The sequence below is a fragment of the Chiloscyllium punctatum genome, chromosome 9, assembly GCF_047496795.1.
Source record: "Chiloscyllium punctatum isolate Juve2018m chromosome 9, sChiPun1.3, whole genome shotgun sequence".
Taxonomy (NCBI): domain Eukaryota; kingdom Metazoa; phylum Chordata; class Chondrichthyes; order Orectolobiformes; family Hemiscylliidae; genus Chiloscyllium; species Chiloscyllium punctatum.
This window is the reverse complement of record NC_092747.1, coordinates 45,601,248-45,627,185: the sequence shown is the minus strand read 5'-3', so window position 1 is coordinate 45,627,185 and position 25,938 is coordinate 45,601,248. Positions and strand designations below refer to the sequence as shown.

The following is a 25,938-nucleotide window of genomic DNA, read 5'->3' as shown; positions in this document are numbered from 1 at the left end:
TAATGACAACCTGAAAACTCCCTTTACATCATGAACTAGCTCTTGAAAAGATCTTCTCTGGTATTTTCTGATGGTAGATGTGAAGAATTCAAAGAAACTGTTGTTTCCAAGTTGAGGTAATCTGGCAGTGTCTAGCCCCTTCTCTTCCCAACTTCTCTCAACTATCTTGCTTTTCTTTAATCCTGAGGTTCTCTTCACATTTGCTTTTTTCACCATGCATGTGTTTGGTTTTTCAAAGCAAGCAATTTCTTCTCATATCTATTGTTGCTGACATTCCAACTTTACTAATTATTCAGGAAAATTACCTCTCCCTACCTTCTCTCTAGCTCAGGGCTAGCCATCCACTTTACACAGTGGTAGTAAATTTTGCACTAATCAGAGGTACATATTTTAGAAAGTCTTTCAAATTCCATTTTATTGCACCAAATTACTCATTTAAATTTGCAATCTAAAAACTGACAAAATTATTTAAGAAAGTCAACATTAAAATAATAACCTTCAGGAAAAAAGTGATATTAAAGGAAAATACAGGATTATTTATGGTGAAATGTATTTCTAAAATACATATTGCAAATATGGTTACAGTGTGAACTTGCATGTAATTTTGGCACATATCCTAAGATGTGCTGTTGGTAATTCTTTTCCCTCTTATAGATTGGTTATCTTCAACTATCAATACATTGTATCGTTCATTGTCTTTAAGAAGCAACACATAAGGAAAATATCATGACTTTGCACAATTTTGAGAACAAAATGTTAAAAATGCAAAATTAAAATTGGAACACTTGCCAAACAGGACGTTGCTGCTTTTCAGAAAGCATTCATTCTGAAAAAAATGTTTATAAGCATCAACACAGAACATTTTATTTCAAGAAATCAATGAAATTCTAGCAATAAAACAGAATCAAATATTGAATTTGTACACATTATTTCATGATAACCAATAAAATCTAATTAAAACTCTTATTCTTTCTAACTAGATTAAATTGTGTTAAATTATTATAAATTTAATGTGCACACATATAAAAATGTATATGTATCAGGCAGTCCGAGGCTGCAGCCAGGTTCTGTTCTTGAATCTGTTCACAAGTCAATTTGCATGCAAATTGGAACACAATGCAAGACAACATAAAATAGCTGTTTGCGTTGACCAGAAATGTTCATATGTTGGATCTTTAAAATTACACTTCTGACTGAAGAATGCGATTCCATACAGATGTCTGGAAATTGGACGCCTCCTATATATAAAATGGTACCATCAGTCACTGATACAATTCATGGAGCCTTGCTTTTAATAAAATGCCCATCAATTACATTATTTATTAAAGGATTTCACCTCAATATTTTTTCTCACAGGTTGTCCCACAGGAAGATCTACAATGCTAACAATTCCAATTAGAAGCAGTTGACCAACTGAACTATTTTGACTTTTATTGATTTGAATGTCAAGCTGAAGCATTGTTGTACCAAGTTCTTCTTTAGCTTTTTAGTTTTGAATCACCTTCTTTACTCTTTACAACGAATGTAGTACAGAATTCACCATTGTAGGTTTCAATTCACTCAAACATTGACTAAATTCTCTATTGGATTATGAAAATAATTTAGACTGAAGTAATTGCTTCTCAGATTCAAACATTTTGCAATGCTGCCATGGATAGAAAAATCAAAAAGAAAATGTACTCTGAATATTAGTAGAATTCCTGATACAGATAGCCAAGGGTATGTTTACAATGAATGCAGGCTAGTATTTTTACAAACAGGCATAAGTTACGTTGTCTTTATAGGATCAGGATAATCTACTGTGAAGTAAATACAGTTTCAAACAAGCTTAATATTCTCATTTACTGATGTGCATCAGTGCTTCAATGGTTTAGTGATTTAAGCCTGGCAATTATCTATCATTTAGTTGCATACCTCAAGGATTACACCAAATACTTTAACAACAATTGGATTAAAGGAATGATTGTTGCTCCCTTGGTGTGCTAAGAAAATACTTGCACTGGTCACAGGTGTTATGACTCATAAATTTAAACACAGATTTCACAAGCCAACTTTATTAGTGCAAAAGCAGCAGGTTTAATAAAGATTCCAGATGTGGTAGATTCTGATGAAATCATTGTAGTTCTTACATATTCAAGTAAAATAATTAAACCAAATGGCAGTTTTATCTAATTTCTAAAAAGTAATCACAGTTGTTGAAGAATAATTGTTTTGTGACATTATGATAAATTACCTCCAGCATTACAATGTAGGATAGAATTTTACATCTTAAATGTAATTTAAAAACAATTCTTATGTTTTTGAAGTCATATTTTGTTTTAGATTCTTAAAACAAACTTGTATACAAGAACATAAAGACACAATCAATCAAGTCCCTGAATATTTCATATCTTGCACTGAAGCAGCAGAGATTAAATGTTTTTAGGGCTAAATCTGTTTGTATAACATCACTTCTGGTGTTGCATAGATCCTGTTGATTTATTGGGGCAAGCAATACTTTAGACATTCCTTTGTGGTCTTCTTCAATTATATCAATGAAGAATGCTACACAGGTAGAAGCCCCTTCTCTTCTTGCCCTGAGATCTATGTAGTGCATTCAAGGTCAAGTTAAGCAAACAGATTTCTTTCTTTGTATTTTTAAGAGCATCTGAGAAAAATGAACTGCCTGAAATATACAGAGAAGGTCAGTGATTCAACCACTTTAAATTTTATTTAAAGTGCATTGCCTTCAAGAAAATAAATGCTGAATAAAAGTCCTTATCTGGAGGAACAAAAAGTCAAAAATACCACAGACATCTTTAGTAGAATTATGTCACACTTAAGTGACAAAATTGACAGTGTTTTTCATTAATACAGTATAGTGCAGGCTTGTAAACAAATGTGAAAATATATTTTCATGAGACAATGATATATTTTTATGTAAGTACACTGTTTGTATATGTAAGCAACATTACACTTATTACATTTTATTAAACTCTGGATGCTTTCTAGTAATCCTAAATATGTTGAAGCTTGTTTTAAATCACCCGTGACAAATTTCCTTAACAAACTGGCTCTCATGTATAGCCCTGGATTATTTTATGTAAAAAGACTTTATGGTCAGTAGGTTTAACAGGGGCTTCTTCCAGTCTGCTTCCAGGCTTCATGAACTCCAACAATAGTTTCCTTCTTCACACATTTAAAATAGCCCTTGAAACCATGTTTTATTGGCACCTGTTGAAACCAAAGTAAAAGTCTCAGTTACTGTAGACAAACAGATTTTTCTTGTCATAACCTACTAGGGTCATTTTGTTCCAGTTTAAACTATTTTGGACACTTTTAGGTTAGTATTCAAGATTTTTTATAAACCCAGGAATGTAGGTATTATCCAATAAGTATAAAACTATCAAATATTATTTGTCTTCCACCTTTTCACATATATCCAATATTCTGTAAATCTAAAATTTTCCATCTTCTGTTGTCCATTGTGAAACTGCTACTGTGTTCCCAAATTTGGTATCATCCATGTTTTTTTTAACATGTAACATTTAATAACAAAAGAATACATGTTCAACCTCATTTATTAATGTTTTTCAGAATTCATCAGGTCTTTTTCCCTAACTGAAGTACATTGTTGTTGTTGTGTAGGTTATTCAGTCAGAAATTTAAATGTTGTGAAAGAGGACTAACAAGGGTAAACATTGTATCACAAATAGTCACTCTTAATCCAAGTTATGGGATCACTCCCAGGAATACCATTCAGTCCACCCAAATTCACTGTCTAATTCATTTAACAGTTTCCTAAATGCTTTCAAAGCTTTCATTTCTACTATTTTATTTGAAAGTCCATTCCTTGAATGGTAGAGGATGCTCTCCCTGGCTAATAACTTGAGTGAGCCCTGGCTTCCCAAAGGCATTTAACTGCCATTAATATGCTGGATTCAGAACTCCTGCCCTTCTGGGTCAAGGAAACTCCCTCAGACAGCTGCCAGCCCGTCAAATGTCAGAAGCTCCAGCTCATTGGGACAGAGTTGTGTATTGCTGAATCTAGGATTTGGTCATGTGAGAAATGGAACCTGCCTGCTTCTCCCCACCCGGAGGTGAAAAGGCTGGTGTTTGGGAGGCCATGAGGGGATGGCAAACTGGTGTGGGGGTAGCCCTCCAATGGGTCCAGGAAAGAAATGCTGGGTTGAATGTTTGGTGTGCTGCTGCCAGTTAAAGTCCTACAGTAGTGGGTGAGGCCCTTAAGTGGGCAACCCCCACTTGATATCCTCAAATTGTCCCATTAATAGATGGCTGGCCAAAGCCAGCTCCACTGCTGGGTAAATGCAGACGATGCATAGGTAGGAGGGTGAGCAGTGTGCGTGCACCTCCCAAATTTAATGAGTCTCACACCTTTAAACCAAAGGAAGGTAAGCATTAAATCCAGCCTCTTGTACATATCACTTATTGTGAGAATATTTTTGTGATAATATTAAATTTACTTTTTATTACTTTAAACCTGTGTTCCTTTCATTGATTCCTAACAACTCGTAATCTTCATAATTTAGCCTTCCCATTTCTTGCCTGGCTATTTCACACTCTGTTGTAAGATTGCTGAAGGGCCCAAATATTTTGATCTGAGAATCAGGATCAGCCTTGTGCCATTTCTCTGCACTGTTTCTGGTATGTGAATATCCCCTTTATGTCTTGGTGACAAAACTGGATGTAAACAAAGGTGCACTATAAGTTTAATCACGATTTCCTCTTGTTTTGGTTTTGCAGTTTACATTCTGTAGGCTCTGTGTTGTACACTTATCTATATTACATTTTATATGCTTTTGTTCTGTTTATATTCAGTTTGTTCAAAGCATCCTGCAAATTCTGAGATGCCACCTGCTCCTCTTGACACAGTATCAAATACAAACTGAACTAATTTGCATTGAATTTTTCAAACCAATCCATTGGGATGAATTAGAAACATTAGTACTCCTAAATTGCACTCTGGAGCATCCTACTCCAACACAACTGAAAGCACCTATTGGTTTTGACTCTTCAATCAATTTTGTCTCTATTCTGTACTTATCCAGAATTGAGACATTGTACTGATCTGGAGTTCTTTTCTCTAGGAAAGAAATGACTGAACATTGAACAGTGGTCTTAAAGATTTTAACAGTGTAGTAGGGTAAACATGGAGAAAATGTAACACGATCCCATGTATTAGGGAGATGAAAACTTGGCAGGGGGTGGGGAGAGGGTCTGAAGAGGAAGACAAATGCAATCAGGAGATATAAGATTAAATATAAGATAAATTGCTAATAAATCCAATAACTAATTCAGGAGAAACTTCACTGACTAGGGAATAGTTAAAATGTGGAACTTATCTCCACAAGGTTAAAGTTAAAAACACAAATGTGTTTAAGCGAAGATATATTAGGAAGGCTGGAGAAGTGCTGTACTGCTGCTATCGTTCAGATCAGATGTTAACCCAAGGTCAACCTATAATTATATTCACTGGTTTGGAAAATGCAGCAACTGTATTTGGAACTTGAATATCACCTTCAAGCCACGATGCAGCCTTGTCATAATCACTCCAAGGAACTCTTGTTTGCTCAGACACCCATCTCCGTCCACATCAAAAATCCTGAAGACAGTATCAAGAACATTATCTGATAATTCTTGCCCTGTTGCAACTTTCACAGCTCTCTTGAATTGTCCTAAATTTAACATGGAAAGCACACAAAATATTGAGACAAAGTTATTCCAATATCATTGAAAATATCAAGATGTAAAAAAAACTTCTCCTTGAAGAAGTAATATATTGTTGCAAAAGCTATCATGGATTTATGTAGCATTTCTTATCTAGTTGAAACATGTTAAATAGATATAAAGGGCAAAGTTTAATGTACTTAATTAATTTGGCGTGATGAAGACTTTTCATCTTTGCTCATCCAGTTAAAGTTGGAGCCCATTCAAATTTAAATTTGGAACTATACTATACCTCCAGAAATGCAATGTCATTGTTGAAGGTCAAGGAGTGTTGGTATCTTACTATCTGGTATTTCTATTCATGTTTCAGTTATCTGCAATGGGATTCAGTATGTCAGTTTTGCTTTTCTTGTCTGGTACAATATGAGTTGTCCTGGGAATTCCTTTTACCGTTTAAAAAATTCAAAAATAAATAGAAGTGGCAAAGAAATCATCAGAGAGACTTTGCATCTACCCGAGCTGCATTGCATAAATCCAGGTTGCAAAATCAGCTGGAGACATAAGGCTTACTCAGAAAATGTGCCAATGCTAGTGCTTCACAAAGAAGGCTGTTCTACAGGCAAGACTTGGTCCATTGTATGCCATGCTGATTTATGCACAGAAAATTAATCACATGCACAGGAAACTTAACAAGCTCACATCTGTAAAGTCTGGGTGTCATTACGTTCCAACACAATGTAGAGATAGACTGCTTCTCAAAGGCATGAGGATTATGCCTGAAAGCTCAATTTATGATCCTAATGAATATAATGGCACATTCTCCAAGACCAAGGCAGCTATAACCTGACTGGTAAGGAACTGAAATTATGTTCACTTGAAGGGAAGTGTGCTGCTTGCAAACATTTTTTTGCATAAAATTAAAGGAAAGCTCGGATGTAAGTAGCTGGTACGTCAGTGCTGGGAAAGAAAAATTGCCTTCAGTAATTCATTTTAAGAAGTGCAGACGATCAGGCTTGCCGGAATAGAGACATCATAAAGGCATTTTTATCAACAAGAATAAGAGGTGACAGGAAAAAATAAGTGAGGGGAACATAAGGTATAGCTCTGAATTCTCAGTAAAGAAACATAACCGACATTCCTGTTTTGTGACTGTGGAAGTAGATGTGGTGCATTCAGAGGAAGTTACAAGGAAGGTAGTCCATCATGCCATTCCAAAGCACCATAGGTCATTACGGCAAAATGTCTGTCATGAGAATGAAATTGGAGGCCACAGCTCACCAGTCAACAGAAGAATTGTAAATGGCTGAATTGCTCTTAAAAAGCAGTAAGTGAACTTCCATACATTTATCAATACCCAGAACTCTGGCGCCCACTAATGTTGGAAGGTACCACATGCAGACATGTTAGGAAAAATACAGGATGTTACTACTCACGTTATAACATTTAAACAAAGACCTTTCCTGGTTTGTGTATCACACTCCTGGTTCTAATTTCTGCATTTGGAAATAAATCCACAATGTCAAGCAAGCCTGGATTTGGCTGTAATGGATATTTCAAAATCAGATTTGCATAAACAGTGTTGTAGCAACACTGAATAAAGAGCAATATATTTCCAGGTCAGCATGGTGAGTAGCTTGGAGGGGATCTTGCATATCTTCTGTCCTTATCATCCTAGATGGGAATGGTCATGGATTTGGAAGGGGCTGTCTAAGGATCATTGGTGAATTACTATAGGGCATCTTTTAGATGGTACACACTGCTGCTGCTGAGTGTGGCTAGTAAAAGGAGTCAATATATGAAGATGTGATGCCTATCACACGTTTTGCTTTGTCCTGGATGGTGTCAAGCTTCTTATGTGTTGGTGGAGCTGCACTCATCCGGGCAAGTGGGGAGTATTCCATCACTCGTGCCACGTGCCTTAGATTAGATTACTTAGATTAGATTAGATTACTTACAGTGTGAAAACAGGTCCTTCAGCCTAACAAGTCCACACCGACCCGCCGAAGTGCAACCCACCCAGACCTATTCCCCTACGTTTACCCCTTCACCTAACACTACGGGCAATTTAACTTGGCCAATTCATCTAACCTGCACATTTTTGGACTGTGGGAGGAAACCGGAGCACCCGGAGGAAACCCACGCAGACATGGGGACAATGTGCAAACTCCACACAGAGTCTCCTGAGGTGGGAATTGAACCTGGGTCTCTGGCGCTGTGAGGCAGCAGTGCTAACCACTGTGCCACCATGCCACCTTGTAGATGGTGAACACATTCTAGGGAGTCAGGAGGTGAGTTCTTCACTGAAGGATTACTAGCCTCTGCCCTACCCTTGTGGGCACAGCATTTATATGGCTAGTTCAGTCTCTGGTCAATCATTCACCCAGGTTGTTGATAGTGGGAGATTCAGCAACAATAATGTCTTGAATGACCAAGGGCAATGGATAGATTCTTTCTTGTTGGGGTGACCATTGTCCAGCATTACTGTTGTGTGAATGTTACCTGCCTCTTTTCAGCCCAAGGAGAGATTTTGGATACAGGCCTTGGTGCATTCTGACATAGACTACTTCGTTATCTATGGAATCGTGACCATTGTGCAAACATCAGTGAACATCCCCACTTCTGACCTTATGAGGGAAGGAAGGTCATTGATAAAGCAGCTGAAGTAGTTGGATCTTTGAAATTAGGTAAAAACAATGACTGCAGATGCTGGAAACGAGATTCTGGATTAATGGTGCTGGAAAAGCACAGCTGTTCAGGCAGCATCCAAGGATCAGTAAAATCAATGTTTCAGGCAAAAGCCCTTCATCAGGAATTCCTGACGAAGGGCTTTTGCCCGAAACATTGATTTTACTGATCCTCGGATGCTGCCTGAACTGCTGTGCTTTTCCAGCACCACTAATCCAGAATCTTGGAAATTACCCTAAGGGTCTCTTGCAGTGATGTCCTCCACAGTATCCACAAACCTTCACTTTCTTGGCTATTGTGGTAGAATTGTCTGCTGACCAGTTTTGTCCAGGGCTACAGATGTAGAAGGACTCATGAGGAAAAATACTGGAGGACATTCAAGACAGTAGGATGAAGAATGTAAATAGATTCAAAGAATCACAAAACTATTACAATGTAGCCCATTGTGCCAACACTAGCTTAATTATCTATTACCAATCTCCTGCCTTTTCCCCTTAACCCTGCACAGCAAAACACAGCCAATGCCCTTTTGAATGCCTTAATTAACTGACCTCCACCATAGTTCCAGGCAATGTATTCCATACCCTAGCAATTCACTGTGTGAGAAAGTTTTTTTTCATATCATCCTTGCTCCATTTTCATATAACTTTAAATCTATGCCCTCTCATTCTTGTTTCTTTAATGAAAGAAACAGAAATGGAAACAGCATCTCCCTACCTACTCTACCCAGCCTACTCATAATTTTGAAAACCCTCTATCAAATCTCTTCCCAGGCTTCTCTCCAGGAGAACAGGCCAAACTTCTTCAATCTATCTTCTTTGCTAAAGTTTCTCCTACCTGGTACCATTCTAGTAAATCACTTCTGCTCTCTTTCCAATACATTTGCATTTTTCTATAACTTGGTTCCCAAAACTGTATACAATACTCCGATGGAGATCTAACAAATGTCATGTACGTGTTCAATATCACCTCCTTGTTCTTGCACTCCATACCCCTAAGAATAAAGCAGAGAAAACTGTTTGCCTTATTTACTGCTTTCCCCAACTGACCCGTCCCCTTCAATTATCTGTGCACATGTACACCTTGTTCCTGAACCCTTTAGAATTGGGTCTCAGAAATTACCCCAAGGAAAGCCTGCAGTGATGTCCTTCAAAGTATCCACAAGCCTATACTTTCTTGGCCATTATGGTAGAATTAAACCCAATTTTGCGGTGTCTTTTAGTGTTTTTCTGATCAAAGTGCATCACCTCACATTTTTCTTGAACCTCATCTGCCACCTTTCTGCTTATTTCACCAACTTGTCAATATCCTCTTGAGTTTCACACTGTTCTCCTCATATTTCACAATTCTTTGAAGTTTCAAAGCTCTCCCTCTTCCATCAACTTTCCAGTCATACATTCATCTACCTTTATCCTTTTATTTCTGCAGCAGGTAAAATCAGCATACATGATGAAAGCATAGATTTAGATCTTATGTGACATGAATAATCCAACTCCAATACATTCTATCATTTTGATGCTGTTTGATTAAAAAATATCTTCAAAGTCGAAATGCCTTTCTGTTTTCAGAATAATATATAATGTTGCACTGTACATACCTATTCCAACAGGACGGTTAGCTGCAGTGAACATATTCATAGTGAAAGCAAAATCTTCAAGATGATTCATAAAGTGGCAAAATGCCCTGAATTCTTGAAAGGAAATGCTCTGGAATATAAAGAAACACTAGTTAATATTTAAGAATAAGTTCCATGTGAAAAGTATAGGAGCAAAGATAGCAGAACATAGTAATAAAGAAAGAGGACAGGAGAGATTGAAAGAGAGAATGAACAGGAAAAAGAGTATAAGAGAGAGATTGACATTCTTAGATTATGAGACTGGAAATCCACTGTGACTGCGTTCTGGTCTACACTGAGTTACTTATGTTCAGTCATAGAAGTGAGAGACTTTGGTGCCAAAATTGACTTTAATACCACTACGCTAGGCAGGGAAATAAAAATCTGCCATTATTCCTAATGCTCCCTAAGTGGCCCATGCTGGATGTGCAAACATGTAAATATCGAGTGACGGGAAGACTGGGATCCGAACTAATATCTCCTGAGATTGTTTTGCCTGCTGGGTTAACAAATACACAATGCCTGTTCAGCTCTCTCAGGTTTGGATTCACATCTCATTAACAACCCAATAATATCAGAAATGGAAACACAGAAGTCAAGGATAGAGGGGGAGGGAGAGACAGAGAGAAAGAGAGAGAGAGAGAGAGAGAAGAACCAGAGAGGACCAGGTGAGGGTGAGACAGAATGAAAATTGGAAGTAAAACTAATTAATTTTTAAAATTTCAGATGAGAGCAGGAAGCAGCACTGAAGACATTATTGATATTTAACTTGTCTACTGTGGGTGAAGGCCTTGTGTAAGACTGGAATAAGGAATCTTCCACATACCCCACAAAGAAACAAGTGTAGCTGGGGGCTATGCAGTTACCCATAGCCACACCTTTGACTTAGAGAAAGTGACATGAGTTAAAGGAGAAGTTATTCAAAGTGAAACCGAGCTTAGCCAGGAGGAGGGTGGTGGTGGATGGAGATTGTGTAGAGTTCTCTTCAAGGAAGAAGCAGAGACCCTTCAAACCTCCTGATGAGTGATGGATGTGTACAGGGATTGCACATCTATGGTGGAGAGGTGGTGGCCAGGGCCAGAAAACTGGAAATTATGGAACCGACCAAAAGTATCAGCAGACATGAATGTAAGTGAGGAGAAACTGATCAAGTGGGGGGAAAGAAATCAATAGTGGTCTAGTTTATGCATTTTGGAAAAAAATACAATCAGGAATGTTGAGGTTGTATAGGATGATGGTGAGGCCACATTTGGAGTACTGTGTACAGTTCTGGTTGCCCTGCTATAGGAAAAATATTATTAAATTGGAGAGGGTTCAGAAGAGATTTACCAGTATGTTGCCAAGAATGGAGCATTTGAGTTATAAGGATAGGCTGGGACATTTTTCACCAGAGTGCATGAGGTTGAGGAGTAATCTTATAGAGGTTTATAAAATCATGAGGTGCATAAATAAGGTGAATAGCAAAGGTCTTGTCCCTAAAATGGTGAGCTCAAGACCAGGGGGCATATTGTTAAAGGGAGAGGAGGAAGATTTAAAAGGGACCTAAGGGACAACCTTTTCACAGAGAGTGTGGCTTGCATGTGGAATGAACTGTGAGAGGAAATGGTAAGTGCAAGTACAGTTGCAACATTTAAAAGACATTTGGATAGGTACATGAATAGGAAAGGCAAATGCAGGCAAGTGGGACTAGTTCAGTTTGGGAAACTTGGTTGGCATAGCCAAGTTGGACCAATGTGTCTGTGCTGTGTGGTTGTCAGGGAAAATGGCAAGAGGCAAAAACAAAATCTTTTGCTAGACTTTGCTTTAACCGTGAGAATTACAAAGTAAATATTTATGCCAATGTGAATATCTTCTCAATTTTTCAGACCTTATTGTCTACCAGCATGAAACTCTTCTAGCAGCAGTCTTTTCATAAGTATCATGGAACGATAAGGAACTGTAAAAATAGGATTGGAATTCAAGACAAGAGGAGGCAGAAAGCAGGAAACTATAGACCAGGCTATAATGTTAGAGGAACATAAGTTCGAATCTCACTGCGGCAGATGGTGAAACTTGAATTCAATTTGAAATCAGGAAAAAATGGTCCCCTAATGTAGCCATAACCAGTTATTGTAAAAATCCATCTGGCTTATTAATGTCCTTTAGGGAAGGAAATCCGCCATTCTTACCTAGTCTAGCCTACATACGACTCCAGACACACAGGAATGTGATTGACTCTTAATTGCCTACTGGGTAATTAGGGACAGGAAATAAATGATTCCCACAAATAAATAAACAGAATATCAATGAGGTTATACTTAGATACTTAGAAAATCAAGATTTGATCAGGCAGAGTCTGTTTCCTCTAGGTTGTGTGGCTGTGCATGTGCAGCCGCTCTGATATTCTGCAAATGGTGATTCCGTCAATATGTTGATCATGGCATTGACTTCTGATTCTGGAAGTTGTTGCCACGCATGGGCTTTGGAGACTGCACAGCCAATAAGAAAATTATTCAGAATGCTGTTCATAGGTCAAATTGTCAACTTCTGCTCCTAAACCCTATAATCATGTTGATGATTGTCAGAAAAATTCATGTGGTTCACCGATGTCCTTTAGATAGGAAATCTGCTGTCCTTACCTAGTCTGGCCTATATGTATAATTGGGTCTCAAGTGCCCTTTGGGCAATTAGAGATGTGCAACAACATCTGGTCTGGCCAATGATACTAACACCCCATAAACAAACAATAAAAAAACCTGAATGTTTCCTTCCATGAAATTTTGAATAATATCTTAAATTTTATTTCGAGACATGTGTGAAGAAAATAATCAACACCTGTGTTTACAAAATCATCTGCTGTGTTTATGAAACTCCTGTTGCAAAAATGTTAATTTCTCTTGTTTTGTATACTAATGTTACAAGCTCCTATTACAAAGAAGGCTGTTTATATATTTTTTGGTATTAATTACATATTTGCTTGAGATATTAATTCAGATTGATAGGAACGGTATATGTAAATACTGCCATTGAGACAAAATGTGTCATCTATGTCAAAACAAAGACAGTTGTAAAAGTTGAAATTTGAAATTCATGTTGTAAAAGGAAACTTAATTTTAGGTAAATGCTAACCTCCCCTGGAGGTAATTTCCTCACGTTCTTCCAGTAAGTATTACGGTTTTGCTCTTCAGTGAAATGGAGCAGCCAAGCTGCAAACTCTTCTCTTCTCATGGTTTTCATGCCTCGAGAGAACTCTGTAAATTCAATCTCTTGCACTTCTGTTTGCAGATCTTCCATAAATCTAAAAAAGGAACACACCAGAGATCAAAGTTTTTAAAATGTCAAAATCCAGCCCAAGAGTCTTTGAAGACAATTGTTACCTCATCAAAAGTTCTTCAAAGTTTGACTTCAGCATGCATTTAACAGCTGAAATCTGAAAACCAAGGCATTAAAAAAAAATTCTATCACGGGATGCAGGTTTTTTTCTATTTAGTCATGAGATGTGGCACTGCAGGCTGGGCTAGCATTTATTGCCCATTCCTAATTGTCCATTCTCAAGAAGATGACTTCAATTACTGCAACTAACTTGCTACAGGTAAACCCACCTGGTTTAGGTCATGTGACAATTACTGCTCCAACTCTTAAAGAGTCTGACATAAACATATCTAGGTGGCCCATGTGGGCTCATGGTTGCCCTTTGCAACAATAATGTAAGATGCTTGTTACGTGTTCAGCGCTGACTATCTGTTGTTACAGATGTCAACTGAAGCAGCTGAAAGGGTTCTGTTATGTGAAAATTTCATACCGAGGTGATCTCTCCGACTGCAGGGAAAGCTGGCCCTGTTTTCAGATATTTTCTGCCTCAGATAGTAAAATGAAACATAGTGAAAATAAGTCTGTTTTGACATGTTTAGATGGATGTTTAGAAGTGCCTGGAGTGTGGATTCAATGCCACAGGAATTCCTGTATTTATGTTTTTAGCTCTTCATGAACTGGACCTCTGAAGCATTTGCATGATTTTCACAAAATGTGTGTCAACTATGTCAAAACAAACACAGTTGTAAAAGGTGAAATTTGAAATTCATTGTGTGAAAGGAAATTCTTCATTTAAATATCCTTATTAAGGAATGCTATAAACTGAGCTATGTTTAATTACAAAAGCCTGGAAAACATTCAATGATGGAGAATAAAAGATCAAGCATGTAAATAGATAATAAAAATTAAATTAGGAAGGAATGGATACTAAAATACACAATACATTATTAGAACTGTTTCAATTAACTGAGAGCTGAATGTACCATCATGTAATGTTGTCATAGAATGCTCAGAGATTGTAATTTGCTCTTAATCTCAGCATAAGCTGATTCTGTTCTATTCATCATTAGTTAACAAAACACCTCTAACAACTGACAGAATATGTTGTGGTAGTGCTGATGTTATAGTCCAACAGCTTTATTTGAAATCATAAGCTTTTGGAGCGCTTCAAAACCTTGCGATTTCAAATAAAAAAATCACTGTTGGACAACAACCTGGTGTTCTGTGACTTCTGAAACTGACAGAATAGTCTGCCACCTCGCACAATAAATGCAAATTGGTATGAAGTGTATTTGAGTTGATTATCCCTTTATCAAGGCTTTTACATAATGCCTGTTATATGAAAAAGGTCAATTTTGTAAGACCGCTGATTACCGAATAGCAAAAAGGTAACAGAGGAAATGAACAAAGGCATGATTGAAGATATATTTTAGGGAAGCTTTTGAAGAAGGAAACATAAGTAGTAAAGTGGATAGTTCAGGAAGTAAATTGCAGAGTTTAAGAGCATGTTGCTTAAAAGCCTTGCTATCAATGGTGCCCAGAGGGATTAGAAGGATTTGGGAAGAGCTTGGTGGAAGCATCTTCTGTATACAAATCTAAATGACAAGGTTCGTAAATCGCTTAAATGGTCTTCTCTGGTTTCTGTTATCTTATGTCTTACAATGCCTTTTGCCTCATTTTTATTTACACTACGTTACACATCTTGGATATAGTTTTCATTTCGCAATTTGTATGATATTTTAGAATTTCTCACATTCCATCCTGTGCAAACTTGAGGTAATTTAAAATTTTGTAGGTTAATGTCCTTACTTGGACCAAATCCCATTTAACTGTCACCCATACATGCCGACAAATACTGGTTTCTTATTAAACAATACTTTGATTTTTAAACTTTTATTTCTTGTCTTCAAATAATTTCACGGCCTTGCTTTACCCTATCTCTCTTCAGCCTCACAACCCTCCAAGATCTCTTTATTTTTCTAATTCTGGCTTCCTGAGTGTGAGTGAGACCCCTTTCGAACAGGGCTGACTGTGGGTTGCATCCTTGCTGTTCTAGCTTTCCGCTTCTCTGAAGCAACATTGCTTGTGACTGAAGAGACCAATGCTGGAGTGACAGTCCCAGTCGCAGAGGTCACATCTGTATGTGGTCATTGATCTGCTGGAACTGCTGCACTCCTTCCTTCGTGCCCACTTGTCCGCTGCAGTGCTCATCGGCTTCTTTTCCCTGTTTTGAGGTATTGGCTCAGGGTGCTTCTCCATCTAGTACGATCAGCTGCAAGCCTTTCCCAGGACTCTAACAATATCAAGCATCTTCATGTCCCTCATGCAAATGTCCTTGTAGTGCAGCTGGGGTCGCCCAGTGGCTCTCTTCCTGGATGTGAGCTTTCCATTGAGGACATCCTTTGGGAGGCGGCCATCTTCCATGCAGTGAACATGGCCCAGCCAGCACAGTCTCCACTGCCTGTGCAGAGTGTACATGCTGGGAAGGCCAGCGTGAGATAGGACCGCTGCACTGGACACACTGTCTTGTTAGGATATGTCCAGGATATGGCGGATACTCCTCAAGTGGAAGACATTCAGTCTTCTTTCCTGTCTGGTATATGTAGTCCACGTTTCACTGTCATACATCAGTGTGCTAATGATGCAGGCTTTGTAGATTGACATTTTTGTCTTCACTGTCAGCTTGGGATTTGTCCACACTCGAGTCATGAGACGAGCAAGAGTTGAGGCTGCTTTCTCGATCCTCTTGTCGATCTCTGTGTCTAAGGAGAGGTTGTCAGTGATGGTAGAGCCAAAGTACATAAACTGATGGATGACATTGAGTGTGTAGTCGTTGATGGTGATGACTGGTGGTGCCTCTGTGTCTTTTCCCAGGACGCTTGTCTTCTTCAGACTGATAGTCAGCCCGAAATCCTTGCAAGCGTGAGGGAGGTGGTCTAAATAACTGGAATTCCTGCTGGGTGTGTGTTGCAACTGCAGCATCATCGGCAAACAGCACGTCCTTGATGAGTGCTGCACATATTATTGTCTTGGCTCGGAGGTGGGCCAGGTTGAACAGCCTGCCTTCTGATCGAGTGTGTAGATAAATCCCTTCCGTTGCGGCGCCAAAGGCATGTTTCAGGAGCACAGAAAAAAAAAATCCCAAAGAGTTTGGGAGCAAGGATGCAGCCTTGTTTGATGCCGCTGTGGATGTCGAAGGGCTCAGAAGAGCTGCCACTGAACTGCACTGTTCTCTTCATGTTATTGTGGAAGGGTTCTATCATGCTCAGCAGTTTCAGTTGGCTGCTGAACTTCAGGAGAACCTTGAAAAGGCCGTTTCTGCTGACCAGGTCAAATGCCTTGGTGAGGTTGAAGAAATTAGATAACGAGAATCCAGAGACAGTATATTCCTGTTAGGGTGAAAGGAAAGACTGGTAGGTATAGGGAATGCTGGATGACTAAAGAAATTGAGGGTTTGGTTAAGAAAAAGGAAGCATATGACAGGTATAGACAGGATAGACAGATGACTCCTTAGAAGAGTACAAAGGAAGTAGAAGTATACTTAAGAGGAAAATCAGGAGGGCTAAAAGGGGACATGAGATAACTTTGGCTAATAGAATTAAGGAGAATCCAAAGCGTTTTTACAAATACATTAAGGACGAAAAGGTAACTAGGGAGAGAATAGGGTCCCTCAAAGATCAGCAAGGCAGCCTTTGAGTGGAGCTGCAGAAAATGGGGGAGATACTAAACAAGTATTTTGCATCAGTATTTACTGTGGAAAATATATGGAAGATAGAGAATGTAAGGAAATAGATGGTGACACCTTGAAAAATGTCCATATTACAGAGGAGCAAGTGCTGGATGTCTTGAAACACAAAGTTGGATAAATCCCCAGGACCTGATCAGGTGTACCCTAGAACACTGTGGGAAGCTAGAGAAGTGATTGCTGAGCCTCTTGATGAGATATTTGTATCATCGATAGTCACAGGTGAGGTGTCTGGAGGTTGGCTAATGTGGTGCCATTGTTTAAGAAGGATGGTAAGGACAAGCCAGGGAACTATAGACCAGTGAGCCTGATGTCGGTGGTGGGCAAGTTGTTGGGGGGAACCCAGAGGGACAGGATGTACATGTATTGGGAAAGGCAAGGACTGATTAGGGATAGTCAACATGGCTTTGTGCTTGGGAAATCATGTCTCACAAACTTGATTGAGTTTTTTGAAGAAGTAACAAAGAGGATTGATGAGGGCAGAGCAGTAGATGCGATCTATGTGGATTTTAGTAAGGCATTCGACAAGGTTCCCCATGGGAGGCTGGTTAGCAAGATTAGATCTCACGGAATACAGGGAGAACTAGCCATGTGGATACAGAACTGGCTCAAAGGTAGAAGACAGAGGGTGGTGGTGGAGGGTTGTTTTCTCAGACTGGAGGCCTGTGACCAGTGGAGTGCCACAAGGATCAGTGCTGGGTCCTCTACTTTTTGTCATTTATATAAATGATTTGGATGTGAGCATAAGAAGTATGGTCAGCATGTACGGGTTGGACTGAAGGGTCTGTTTCCATGCTGTATATCTCTATGATTCTATAAGATAACATACAGGGCATTTTCTGTTCTCTATACTTCTGCAGTTGGCAAAGGGAGAAGATCATGTCTACTGTTGACCTTTTAGCTCAGAAGCCGCACTGTGACTCTGGGTACATATGTTCTGCTAGTTTCTGCAGGTGAGTCAAAATGACCTGAGCAAATGCTTTGCTGACAGTGTTGAGGAGAGAGATGCCTCTGTAGCTGTTGCAGTTGCTTCTCTCATCCTTGTTCTTGTAGAGGGCAATGATCTTGTCATCCCTCATGGGCTGTAGTACATGGGCTCCTTCTTGCCAGCACTGGCAGAGGACGTCATACAATGGGAGCAGTAAGCTAGTGTTGCAGCACTTGATCAAATCAGGAGGAATCCCATCACAACCCAGGGCTTTACCTGAGGCTAGGCTGTCAGTGACCTTGCTGAGCTCTTCTACTGGCTCTGCATCTAGCTCGTTCATGATCAGCAAGCACATGATGGCATCAAGTGCTGAAGTGGACATGGTACATTCTCTGGAGTGGAGATCAGAGTAATGTTCAACCCACTTCTCCATTTGCTGGACTCTGTCTGTGATTACTTCCCCAGTAGAGGATTTGAGAGGCGGTGTCTTGCTCTGAGTCGGTCCTATTGCCTTCTTGACGTCTTTGTACATTCCCCTAATGTTCCCTGTTATAGCAGCCATCTGAACTTCCTCACTTAGCTGTGCCTAGTAGGTCTCCCCTCACCCTCCTTATCCACACCTCCCCTCACCCTCCTTATCTACATCTCCTCTAACCTTCCGTATCCACATCTCCCCTTACTCTCCCTCTGCCCACCTCCTCCTCTGACCTGTCACCTCTCTCTTGCCTAACTCAACTATTTCATCTTTTATATCCCCAACTCCTCTTCCTATCCACTCTCCCACATAATTTACATCATCCTGAGTCTCTCCCCACCCCATCTCTCTCTTCCCCCCCTCCACCGTCTCTTCCCCCTGCCCAGGTGTCTCTATCCCAGACCCCGTTCCTCTTTCTGCCAAACCAACTCCTCCCATCTCCTCTCCTGCTGCCCCCGGACCCAAACCTCACACCCCTGTTGCCCTGGCTTCTTGAACATATTTGAATTTAATTGGAACGTTATTGGCGGCCATGCCTTCAGCTGCCAAAGCCCCAAGTTCCAGAATTCCCTCCTTAAGCCTCTCCGCTTAGAGTCATAGAGATGTACAGCATGGAAACAGACCCTTCGGTCCAAGCCATCCACGCCGACCAGATACCCCAACCCAATCTAGTCCCACCTGCCAGCACCCGGCCCATATCCCTCCAAACACATCCTATTCATATAACTTCTCTTCACACCTTTAACATACCCCTTAAAATCTCTGTCCAAGCTTTAGGACATCTGCACTTATATTGCCTTATATGACTCAAGTCTTCAATTTTGCTTTTTAAAGCACCTGTGAAATATTTTGGGAGGTTTTAATATGTTATAGGAGCTGTATGAATATCATCTAATTCTGTATATAATTTTATTTAATCTTTCACTATGTTGCTCAGGTAAAAGTAAACTATCATAGTCCCAGAGGACCATAGGGCAGCTCTCTCATTAGAGTTTAACTGAGGGTCACAACACCTCAGCTGAGGGTTGAGGTTGAGAAGGCAGGATGTTCATGATGATCACTGCAGGTGTGGGAATTAAACCCAGGCTGTTGTTGGTCAGATTGCATCACAAACCAGCTGCTCAGCCAACTGAGCTAACCAACCCCTTGTCTCACTCAAGGGTACGACTGAACATTCCACTTATTTTTATATTATTGTTAAAAAGTTTGGCAGAGGCAGTGAGGAATATTTTTCAACTGAAATAATATCGGCACTTAGCAACGTAATGAGAAGCTCTGAAAAAGACAAACAAAAAATAGTGAAGTCATATTCAAAATTTAAAAAGGGCAGCCAAGAAAGCTGATGCTTCAAAGAGAGAAATCTGATATACCTTTCCCCTTGGACGAATCAACTTAGTTTTTCACAAGGTGACACTTCTTTAATCATCACAGATAAGCATAGTTCTCTGAGATACACACATTAAAGTTTGTGAGAAGATTTCTAGCTCGGGTACTCGTTGTTGTGGTTCTGTTCGCCGAGCTGGGAATTTGCGTAGCAGACGTTTCGTCCCTGTCTAGGTGACATCCTCAGAGCTTAGGAGCCTCCTGTGAAGCGCTTCTGTGATGTTTCCTCCGGCATTTATAGTGGCAGCGGCAGAGACAAACCACTATAAATGCCGGAGGAAACATCACAGAAACGCTTCACAGGAGGCTCCCAAGCACTGAGGATGTCACCTAGACAGGGGACGAACCGTCTGCAACACGAATTCCCAGCTCGGCGAACACAACCACAACATGCACACATGAAGTCCTTGCCTAATGTCAATATATGCACTCAGTTTTATCAGTTTCACTTCAGTCATTCCCCACCCACCACCATTTCTGCTGGTTTGCGCTGCACTGAAGTCTTGTGCTCCATCTAGTGACAGAAGATATCAGTGCAGGAAGAAACAAAAACAAAAGTTGCTGGAAAAACTCAGCAGGTCTGGCAGTATCTGTGGATAGAAAAAAAAATTCAAGTCTAGTGACATTTCTTTAGAACTCAGTGCGGGTAGTCCTGGCATCGAGCTGATCCCAGCATGACCAATGTCTAACAGTAGATGGTACCCAGTCTAAAAGTACTATATGTTAATTTAAAAAAAATATTGTGTCTCTTTTATATTTAGTGATGCATTTATTTGCAATTTCAACTGGGAATGCACATGTATGACAGTATTTCAACTTGTACATTTTTTTTTCCTTGCTAACGCATGTGTAAAGGAACCTACTACTGGCTTTAACACTAATTCCAATAGGAACCTGTGATTCACCTAAAGCCACGATGTTCAAAAATACAACCATCACATTAATTGAGGATTTACTGCAGTTGTGAGGTTGATGCAAATGTCATGACAGTCTGCCTATTAAAAGAAAGACAAACTACAGGAATAAGTCCTAACTACCATGTTTGGTTCTCCAATAGTTTGTAATGTTACTTGGTATTTTGATATTTGCAACGACTAGTTTTATTGCCTCTGCAGCTCAGAGGTCCTTTTGCTTTGGCTTGGAGAAATTGACAAATTATTGTATTAAAGACAATAACAGCTGATGATCAGTATGTGGCAGTTAACTAAATTTGAATTTCTACATGCAAGTGGGCATCTGGGTAAGTTATCTTCAAGCCATGTATTATTTTGTCATTGTTTGGATTGAGTGTTATGTTGAAACAACCTCTCATTTTTATAACATAAATATAGAGATTTACTAACACAACTTGCATTTTGCTTTCACAAAATATTGGCAGCCTGGCTGTCAGATCTATCTTTGCACTGTGTAGTCCTCTATGCAGCAGATCATTCTCATCAAATTGCTGTTTTAATTGCCCTGAATCCAGAAGTAGTCTATCAAACAAAAAGTAAAATATTGAATCTCATTGTTGTACAGCTGTGTTTTCTTGCAGAGCTGCATCATTTTTGGCAGTTATCATGATACCTTTTTTTGCAATTCTCAAAATTGTCACAGAAAATTTGAGCTCAAATGATGATCCAGCTTGTTGTTTGAACTCCAAATAAACAGAAGAACAAATTTGATACTGCTTGGTCAGTTCTGGGTTGAAAAAATATGTAACTCAACTGCTATATTCAGGTGTATAGAAGCACAGAAAAGAGGAACAGGACGAAGCCATTCATCCCTTTAAACCTGGTCTGCCAATTAATATGTTCACGGCTGATCATCCAACTCAGTAACCTGTTCCACCTTTCTCCCCAAATTCTTTGATCCTTTTAGTACTAAGAATGATATCTACCTCCTTTGTTAAAAGCATTCAATATTTTGGCCCCAGTCACATTCTATGGAAGAGAAGTCCATAGGCTCCTTGTTTTCTTTTTCTTCATCTCAGTCCTAAATAGCCTAAACTGTGTCCTTAGAATGCAACCCCTGATTTTGGACTCCCTGGCCATTGGAAACATCCTTCCTCTGTTTGCTCGGTCTCGTCCTGTTAGAATTTATAGATTTGTATTAGATCCTTCGTCATTATTCAAAGCTCTAGTGAATTTAAGCCTAACCAATCTCTCTTCATGTGTCAGTCCTATCATCCCAGGAATCAGTCTGGTAAATCTTTATTAACTTTCTCTGTGGCCAGAATATCCTTCCTCAGATAAGGAGATCAAACTGCATGCAATACTCTAGGGTGTGATCTCACCAAGGCCTCGTACAACTGCAGCAAGACATTCTTCTCCTGTACTCAAATCTTCTCATGGTGAAGGCAACATATAATTTGCCTTCTTTACCACCTGCTGCACCTGCATGCTTATCCTCAGCAACTGGTGTACAAGGACACCTACATCTCTTCATAGTTTAACCTCCCACCCAGTTTTGTGTCATCTGCAAACTTGGAGATGTTACATTTAGTTCCCTCATCTAAATCATTAATATGTATTCTGAATATCTACAGTCAAAGCACTGCTCCCTGCTGTACTCCACTAGTCACTGGCTGTCACTCAGAAAATGATTCCTTATTCCTACTCTTTGCTTCCTGTCTGCCAGCCAGTTCTTTATCCATAGCAATATACGATACTTCATACTAAAGTCCAACTGCATGTTGTTTAACTTTATATGCTAATCAGACATGCAAGAAGAATTGCTAAAGATGCTCCCATGCTGCATTGAGGCTGTTTGCAGATTAAATGACATGAAAGAGAGGTGAATTGACTTTGAAGAAGTTAAGAAATTATCTATCAGTGAAAGCACATTTCCAGAAGTAGTTTTGTGAATACAAGGTCTTTGAAAGGGGAAAGATTTAAAAGGGACCTAAAGGGCAACTTTTTCATGCAGAGGGTGGTACGTGTGTGGAATGAGCTGCTAGAGGAAGTGGTGGAGGCTGGTACAATTGCAACATTTATAAGGTATTTGGATGGGTATGTGAATACGAAGGGTATGGAGGGATATGGGTCAAATGCTGGCAAATGGGACAAGATTAATTTAGGATATCTGGTTGGCACTGTTGAATTGGACCGAAGGGTTTGTTTCCATAATGAATCTACAAGCCATTCACTCAGTCATAGCTGCAGCTTTACAATTCCACCAATTTCTTAGCATGCATTTTCACAGGACAGCTCTGTTGTGTGAACTCGCCTTGTTGATCTTGAAAGATGCAGAGGGCTCAGGAAACCTGCCTTCCTGTTATTAAAACCAGATTTTCTTGCACATTCCACAGGGATTCTATGTCCTCCTGCAAAACACCCAGATGTAACCCGGAAAATGGGTGGAATCATGACCTGATACCACTTGTGGGGGGGTTTAATCCTGTATCTATACCTGAGCCTGCCTCTCCTTATTAGTTAAAATTCTGCCTAAAGTGACAAACTTTAAATTGATAACTCTTATTTCCCTGAGATCTGGAGGCAGTGATAATGACTGATTTTTTTCATTTTTTGATTAATTGTTATTTTCAGTGAGTTTCACATCGTGGCTGACAACGTTTCTCACGCAGTCTTCCTATCTCATTAATTACAAATTATTGCATTTTTCTCATGCAATCTCATGTTGCAGCAGACAGAATTGTTCACTGCTGTAAGCCAGGAACTGCTCTTCATACTCTGCTGCTGGATCATTTCAGGGAAGGACATGTCCCAGGAAGAGGAGTTGGCACTTTTTTCAGTGAGAGAGACCTGGAGGTGTTGGAGAGGGTAGTGGATAATAAGATCCATCCTCTTTCATGTAGACTGGCAAATGAGGGTGCAGCACCAGTTCCAATCAACCTCAATGTAGATAACAGCCTATGTCAGTGCCATTTCAGGTGTTAAAAGAATGCTCAGAGGTGTTGGAAGAAGGTTAATGATCTTCTGGACTCTGCAAGGGTGATGGAGACAAAAAAGAACTGCAGATGCTGGAATCCAAGGTATACAAAAGCAGGGGCCTGGAAGAACACAGCAAGCCAGGCAGGTCAGGAGGTGGAGAAATCAACGTTTAAGGTGCCACCCTTCTTCAGGTCTGAGGGTGGATGTATGGGAAGCTGCAGATAAATGGGAGTGGGGGGAGGGTGGGGAGGTCTTTAGGTGGGGAGAGGGGCGGGGTGATGAGGTAGGGATAGGTGAACACAGGTAGAGGGTATGCCCTGGTTGGTCGGTGGGAGGAACGAATCTGGTTGATGGCTGGAAGGAAGGGTTGGTTAGAGGAATGGAATGAATGGGCAGAGGCTGGGAAGGGAGTCAGGGGATGGAAAGGGAAGTTATTTGAAATTGGAGAACTCAATGTTGCATCCTCCGGGTTGTAGGCTGCCTAGACAGAAGATGAGGTGTCGTTCCTCCAATTTGCGATCTGATTTGCTGTGGCAAGAGGAGACTGAGGATGGACATGTCAGAAAGAGTGTGGGAAGGGGAAGTAAAATGGGTGGTGACTGGGAGGTCAGGGTGGCCCCTGCGGGCCCAGCTAGATGCTTGGTGAGACGTGCCCTGAGCTTACATTTGGTCTCAGCGATGTAGATATAGAGGAGACCATATCAGGAGCACAGGATACAGTAAACTAGGTTGATTTGCCACAATCTTCTCTCTGCTTCCTGATATTCACTCTAACTCTGCCACTGCATAGTAAGAACACTAACGCTAATGGTCTCACTATTGCATGAGACATCTCCATTTAGTGGCTTTACTCATCTCATCGCCCTAAACTACTAATGTTTCCTACTCTCAGCATTTCCTACTTAACCACTTGGGACACCTCACCACCTCTGCTGCTCCTGCATCATCACAAACAGCTTTTCCATCCCCTTTTTATTTCACTCAATCCCTCCTTTTGTCTAACTGCAGGAGAAAGTGTTACATAATGGAGAAGAGATGAGTCATGGTACAGCTAACATTTGGCTGTTCAACCCCATGAGGAAAAGGTCCTTGAGATAGCTACAGAAGATTGAGACCGCTCAGGGGAATACCAAAACCTCCATGTCAAGGCAAGCCAGTAAACTTCATTGTTCCGTGCTGGGCAATTCTCTCATTACCACGACTGTTAGCTTATTCTTAAGATGCTTAAGCTACTATCCCTATGGCAGAACCAATGACCCTTGTTCTCTTATCCAGGCAGCAGTAGCACCCACACAACTGTCACCCTGAAGAGGTCTGCCCCTCAGCACCTCCTCCACCTCTGAGGAAGAAGCCGTAGATTCCTCAGAAGATGCACCAGCAACACTTTCTCCTGCATGCTCCACCAGCTCAGATTTTCACCTTGTGGGTTTTTAATCTAGATAAAATTCAGGGGCATACCACTGACACAGCCCCCCCCCCAAAAATGCTGGCAGAACTCCACAGCTGTTTGGTGAAGAAACAGTGTGCTGGCATTCAGAGAACTGACAGACACCAGCTCAGCCCCTGTAAAAAATGACTCTATGGTGTTGGCTGTTAATGACCATACAATGCACGGACAATCAAAGGCAGGGTTGTCAGAGACCTTTGGTAAACTGGATCAAAGGTTCGAGTAGGCCACTATTATCAGCTGGTTCCAGCATGAGTACATTTGGCTGTCTTCATGGAGAGGTTTGCAGCAGCATCTGAAAGCCAGTACTATAGAACACTGGCTGCCAAAATGCATGCAGGCTAACATTCCATCACTCCTGTCACTGTTGCTCAGCATCAATGGTAAGATGAAAGGTGGGAGGCGAGGGACCTCGGTCTTACTTCACTGAGAAGATCAATAAGAGCAAAGTTAATGCAAGCACCTTGTAACAGGATCTTGTCTAGAATTATACTCTGCACTTATAGCCCAGAGTGTGATCACTCATGAACGTACACTTCTCTGGATTATTTGTGTGATTTAACAAGAGAGTATACACTCATTCAAGGATGGGTGATGACTAATGCTCAACTACTATTTAAAAGTAGCCTCAGTGCAAATGTATGTACCCTGTTTCTGCAGAACAAAACAAAAAGCTACTCCACCCACTGTGAATGCCATATTTCTTTCTTTCTTACTGTGCACTTATCGTTGACGGTGACATTCTAACCACTTCATGCTCTTGTGAATTAGTTCTAGGCTCCATCTGACAATCAAGAGGACTCCCTCCTCATGTCTGTTTTGTGTTGCTG

At 40.2% G+C, this 25,938-nt stretch overlaps 1 protein-coding gene across 2 annotated transcripts in view; it reads right to left on the bottom strand.

Moving 5' to 3' along the window:
• Positions 1-2,038: 2,038 nt before the first annotated feature.
• micu2 (mitochondrial calcium uptake 2) overlaps positions 2,039-25,938 on the bottom strand; it is a 463,232-nt gene continuing 439,332 nt past the window's right edge. For both annotated transcript variants that reach the window (XM_072577388.1, XM_072577389.1), the window contains exons 10-13: positions 13,076-13,244; positions 9,950-10,058; positions 5,518-5,675; positions 2,039-3,213 (exon numbers count right to left, since the gene is read on the bottom strand). In XM_072577388.1, the coding sequence (XP_072433489.1) occupies positions 3,109-3,213; positions 5,518-5,675; positions 9,950-10,058; positions 13,076-13,244 (541 nt within the window). In that variant the 3' untranslated portion in view covers positions 2,039-3,108. The remainder of the gene's footprint in view (positions 3,214-5,517; positions 5,676-9,949; positions 10,059-13,075; positions 13,245-25,938) is intronic.